We start from the raw sequence: 6,278 nt of genomic DNA on the forward strand, positions 1-6,278 counted from the left end.
GAGACGCATCACAGCCACCTGAAGATTTTTAACGCTTCAGACATCAGCATCCGTGCGCAATTTGCGGGGAATTATTCCGATTTCATTTATTTTCCGTCTACCTTCTCACCAATAGCTGATTTTACCGTGTTAAGGAACATTATAGGTTATAGGAGACTTCCTTTTGGGAGAGAGATTTTAGCAAGACTTTCCCCTTTTTTGAGGGGACTTAGAAAAGGACAGTTAAGAGTTAGGATTCCGCTGAAATTGACACAGATTTCCCACGTGGATGCGCTGGTCTGACAAGTACATGTCAAACTAATATATTTCTAAATTTGAATCGTCTGAATTATTTAAATTGCACAAAATGATCTATCACCATCTAATCTCGACTTTTTTTCAAGTATTCCAGCACTCAAACTATTAAAACTTTTTAAATTCCTGATTTATTGAGGACCTGACGTCAAATTTCAAGTGATCCCGAGAGAGATTCTTTAGCATATACTTTTTTTTAAGTTTAAAATTTGTCCCATTCCCCCCCCTTTTTTTACACAGTAGCACTAGCTCAGTCCACAATCACCAATATATCAGACAGTTTAGTGCGTAAAGTCACTTCAATAGGCAGAATCTTTGAACATCGGTTTGGTTTGATTACCCGGACAATCGTCACCATGCTTTTCGAAAGCTTTGACCTGGTTTCAGCGTTGGCGACACTAGCTGCGTGTCTGGTGTCCATGGCACTTCTTCTGGCGGTGTCCCAGCAGCTGTGGCAGCTGCGATGGACAGCTACCCGGGACAAGAGCTGCAAACTACCCATGCCCAAAGGCTCCATGGGGTTCCCTATCATCGGAGAGACATGCCACTGGCTTTTCCAGGTAAGCGCGTCAGCCAGCAGCTCTGCCTGGTTTTCTTACTCTCGGTCTCTGCTCCCTGGCCCCTTAGAACAAGAGTCGCCTGTCTGTCGCTATTGCTCCAGTCGGCTCCTTAATGCGCGCCTGTCATCGATAGGGCTCCAGGGGATTCTGTTTACTCTTTCAGTGCTACAGTAGCAGTCGCCTGTTGTCTGTTGTTTGCTGTATGATCAGAGAGTAATATTTCCGTAGGCGCGCTGGGTGAAGTGAGAAGCAGCCTAGAGCCACTCTCCAACGGACACGTCTGTGAGAGTGCGAAACTGAATAAACGTTCTCTTTATATCCTGATTTTCAGCATTGCGACCGCAGTAAATTCGAGATTTGAAGGCAATCCACAAGTATGTACGTAACTGGCTTCCCAAGGTTTATTTTCTACATGTTTCAAATCACGTTTCAGACCTCCTGAAAAAAACAACAACAAGTAATTAACGATGTAACAGTGCTAAGGGTTTCGATGACAAAATACAAAGTAGGGGAGAGTGTGATGAGAATGGAAGCTTCGAGTGACAATTTTTCACTGATGAGTACGTGAACAAGTAGCACTTGTCAGTGCGCCGATATCAGTGCACGAGGGAGAGAGAGCAACGAGAGGGCTCGCGCGGGCGGCACGTTGCTTGCACGCAGCTGGCTGCCTTGCGCTCTCTTAGCTCCTGTGTAATTACACATTCCCGGAATGCGTCTCTAACATATTCTTTATATCGGAAAGCGGTTCATGCCAGTTAAACATTGTGGAGATGTTTAATTAAAAATCTTACCGCGATTCGCTATTGTAAATTCTGTCCGAAACTTAGGAACTGCTACTGCCCACGGGGGTGCTTGGGAGAGCAGCGCACTGCCACGTTACTTTGCAGTTTCCAGGACCACGAATGTAGCGGTAATACTTAGGGAGTTCGTATAGTAGCGAGTAAGAATACATGGTGTACGCCAATGACAGATTTGTGTATTTTTGTGAAAAATATTTCATTGCCACGTATTAATTTTGAGTGGAGTATGTTCTATGTGCTTGTTGTAACTGCGCCTCGCGGAACATTGAATATATATTTAAGGCAGTTCAGTCAAACTAAAGCGGTGTAGTATTGGAATATTAAAGTATCCTCAAAGCAGCTAGTGACCGATGGTAGATTTATTAAAGCGACTTGCTCACGATGACTTGGCTGAATTACTGGCATATTAGAGCTTCGGTTTGAGCACCTCAAAAAAACGTGCCGATTTTAAAGTGATGTAGTTGGGAAGAATGCCTCGGGCCAAGTAGTGTGGCGCTCGGATCAAATTCTCCGGTCGGTAGTAGGTTCACCAAACTGACTTGGATCCAGGATAGACTGTCTGTGCGGCTGGCAGCCTCTCCGCAAAAATAAATACGTGGACACAGTCCTTAGTGACTTATCTTAAAATCAATAGGTTTTAGATTGTTCGTCCTCTGCCAAACTTCTGTCAGTTTTCATTTCTCAGAGGGGTACTTTTTGTGCCAGGACTGCGTAGCGAGTCAGCGCTACCGTGCAAACTTGCAGTTCGAGATGTCGACAAGTCTCATGTGTGAGTTTCTGAAGTCTTGTTCGTGAATTGGCACCGACAGAGCACTAAAGCCGGGTATTCATTTTGTTCCCAGCACATAGCGAACATTCATACACCCCCATCACGCCACTCGCTCCCCAAACTTCTCCGTGTAAGACGCGCACCAGGCTCGGCCCCATTTGCCCCCACTTTGCTCTCTCTCTCTCTCTCTCTCTCTCTCTCTCTCTCATCTTTTTCCAATAGTTAACCTCAGGATTCAATTCAGAGTGCGCGTCTTAGGCACAATTTGTAAAACTGGGTCACGGTTGTGATTGACATGAATCCAGAACGTGGCTTTCACTGCTGTTTTGAGTTGACTTTGGGCTCCTTTGACGGACAAGATTATTCATATATCCGCATGGTTTATCGCTTTGAAAACCTGCCTAGATGCACGTCCTCCTACATGTTACGCTCGCTGAACGAACTGTGTTAGAGAGCGAATGTGCAGTCATCCCAACACTGGCAAACACTTGATGGTGATGTCATTGACAAACTCTTTTTTTCCCCTTTTCCCTCAGCGAAACTCATAAATATCCCACTTGTCATTTTGTAACTTCTGCTCAAAATATATTTGCCTTTTCCCCAGACGTTTGTCTTTCCCTGGAGATGGCAGTGTTTTTATATAGTTGCATTTTAACTGACTCATCTGTGACAGTTCTGGGCTGTGATCGCTTCTGAGTGGCTGAGGCAGTTAAATAACGAGATTGCTCGCAATCTATTCATAGATACACACACACACACACACACACACACACACACACACACACACACAGAGTGCAGGGACACTACAGTACATTTGGCATTTAGTTTGTGTGTAACTGACACAGCTTTGAGTACTCTCTGGAGTGATACTCTGTGAGGTCAAGGTGATGACCTTTAACCTGCTGACTGTGTGCCTCCAGCACTTGGAATTGGATGAGGACTCAGAGAAGACAGTGATGTCATAGAACCTTAAAAAGGTCCAAAAATGTTCTGGTTTTTAATGCTTTTTCCCCTGAGATCTTTCTGTCTCTCTCTCTCTCTCTCCTTTTTTTTTTATCTCAGTCGCTCATGCACAAGCACATGAACACACACGCACACACACACACACACACGCACACACACACACACACGCACACATGCACCCACACACACACACACACACACACACACACACACACGGACACACGCATACACACACACACACACACACACACGCAAACACACACACACACACACACACACACGCACACACACAAGTGTGCATACACACACACACACACACACAGGTACTTGTACTTCTATCTCTGTGAGGACACTCATTGACATTATGCATTTCCTAGCCCCTTACCCTAACCTCAACCATCACAACTAAATGCCTCACCCCAACCCTTACCCTAACCCTAACCTAAAACTTAGTTTTAACCTGAACCCTAAAACCAAGTCTTACCCCTCAAACAGCTCTTTGAAGAAGTGAGGACCAGCCAAAAGGTCTTGACTTTCCCAAAATGTCCTCAGTCCCAAGGTCTAAAATTCAAACTGCTCCTCACAAGGATAGCTGTACAAGTACACACACACACATGCGCACACGCACGCGCACACACACACACACACACACACACACACACACACACACACACACACAAAATCAGGTTTGCTGAAAAGGAGCTATTCCTCCAAGTGCAAGTTCACCCCACACAGTCTCATTTCTCATGTTAACAGGTGTGTGTTACATGGGCTTCCAGCACATTGACCTAGTTCTAGCTTTTTGCATGTAAATGCAGTGTGTGTGCACGTATGTGTGTGTGTGTGTGTGCATGGGTGTGTGAGAGACACAGTCAGTCTCATCTTGTTGGTCAGCTCATACTCGACAGGTGTGTTTTTAATGTGCTATTTCAGCACTGTTGCTGTTTTTTCTCATTACTTATTGCCTTCCTCTCGACCGACGCGATTTTGTGTCTCAGTACACACAGTTCAGCGGAGCTGATTTCTTTTTTTTTTTTTTTACTGTGAACAGGGCATTCCCATGTTCTTCTTAGGCCAAGGATTCAACACAGTAAATTCTATGCAGTCTATCAAAGACTCCATCCATTGTGAAGAGCGCTATACAAACGGAACGGGATTAAACTGAGCTGAATTGATTCGGTTAAGTGGTTTAGTATCAGTTTCACATCTGAGGTCACTGGTACTAAAACCAGCAGTTCATCCAGCGGGCATGAGGAGAGGACGTTCTGTCACCATACCCAGCTGACCCCCGCAACCTCCCCCTGACCCCGTTTGCTTCTGTCTGGTGGGCACAAAGGTTGGGGGGGGGGGGGGGGGGTTGCAGATCTCATCTCTGGGTCTCTTATGCCCTCCTCCCGCTGGGAAGAAGGGTTCGAAGATCCCTTCACAGAAAAAAAAAAAGAAAAAAAAAAAGGCTCAATCAGCATTCTAGACAGACTTGGCCAGAGCAGGCTCTTGGACCCTTGGATCGAGTGGTTTCTCTCTCGTTCTCTCTCTCTCTCTCTCTCTCTCTGTCCGGATTAAGCGGGGGGCGTCGTGGGGGTGAAACAGGAGTGACTGGCACCTCCACGGAGTGGCCCCTCTTTCACCCCTGGAACGCACCGCTAGTCCCTCAAACAGCCTCTTGTCTTCATGGGGGCACAGAAAGCGCTTGACTAGCAAGGTGGGGGGGGGGGGGGGGGGGGGGACTTGGCAAATCTTAGGGGGTTGTGGTGGTGGTGGTGGTGGTGGTGGTGGGGGGGTAGGGAAAAGGGAAGAAGGGGTGTTGTGTACAAAAGAGGTCCCGGGGTGATTGCTCACACTGCACTGAACAACCATAATCTCTCTCTTCATACTGGTGCCAGGTCAAAGGTGAACCCATTCTCCCAGATCTGTGTGTTCTCTCAGCTCTTGCTGTGTTTTTTTTTTTTTTCTCTCTTCTTTTTTCTTTTTTAGTTTGTGGGTGCTTCCTCTATTCCAAGCCAAACTGGATTTAACACTGGTGCAAGAGAAGGGGCGATCGCTACCTGTTACATTTTGGTCCGCCCTAAATGCCCCCGTCGTGGACACGCACACGCGCACACACACACACACACACACACACACACACACACAAACACACACACACACACACACACGCACACACACACACACACACACACACACACACACACACGCGCGCGCTCCGGCCAAAGCTTCAGATTCAGATCTCTGTCTCTCTGCCCTCTGCGTAGCGTCTATACCCTCGCAGTGGAGTGCGGCCAACATACACTTCCTGAGGGATTCCAGCGGTCTATTTCAGAAAATTGACATACTATCTTTATTTACACTGCGCCTGGAGGTCAGGAGCTCCGTTCGCCTTGCGCACTAACCTGCTGCACTGCACCAATAAATACCAGGCACCAACACACACACACACACACACACACTCACACAAACACACACGCACACACACACACATGCACACACACTCACACGCACACACACACACGCACGCACACACACGCGCACACACACACACACACACACACACACACACACACACACACACACACACAAACGCATACACACAAACGCACACACACACACATGTAGCAACCCATGCACGAATCCACGCGTACACACAGGAGAGACAGATGGAGGGATGAGGGCCGAGTCAGACGATCGATGGACAGATAGAGGGAAGGAAAGATGAGGGAAGAGCGTGCGTTGAAACAGATCGGGGTTGAGAGTGTTCTCAGTGGCCAACACAAACTGGGAAAAAGAGGGGTTTTTTTTTCTTATATTCTGCTCCATCCGTCTGTTCTTCTCTTTTCTTTCTCCTCGTACTCTTTCTGTCTGCCTCTACGTTTCTCTCTCTGTCCTCAATTTAAG

At 46.9% G+C, this 6,278-nt stretch overlaps 1 protein-coding gene across 2 annotated transcripts in view; it reads left to right on the forward strand.

Annotated features, from left to right (window-relative positions):
* The first annotated feature begins 650 nt into the window (after positions 1-650).
* The window catches only part of cyp26b1 (cytochrome P450, family 26, subfamily b, polypeptide 1), an 18,618-nt gene continuing 12,990 nt past the window's right edge, over positions 651-6,278 (forward strand). For both annotated transcript variants that reach the window (XM_030780389.1, XM_030780390.1), the window contains exon 1: positions 651-854. In XM_030780389.1, coding sequence (XP_030636249.1) covers positions 651-854 — 204 coding nt within the window. The remainder of the gene's footprint in view (positions 855-6,278) is intronic.

This window comes from Chanos chanos, chromosome 7, assembly GCF_902362185.1.
Source record: "Chanos chanos chromosome 7, fChaCha1.1, whole genome shotgun sequence".
NCBI lineage: Eukaryota > Metazoa > Chordata > Actinopteri > Gonorynchiformes > Chanidae > Chanos > Chanos chanos.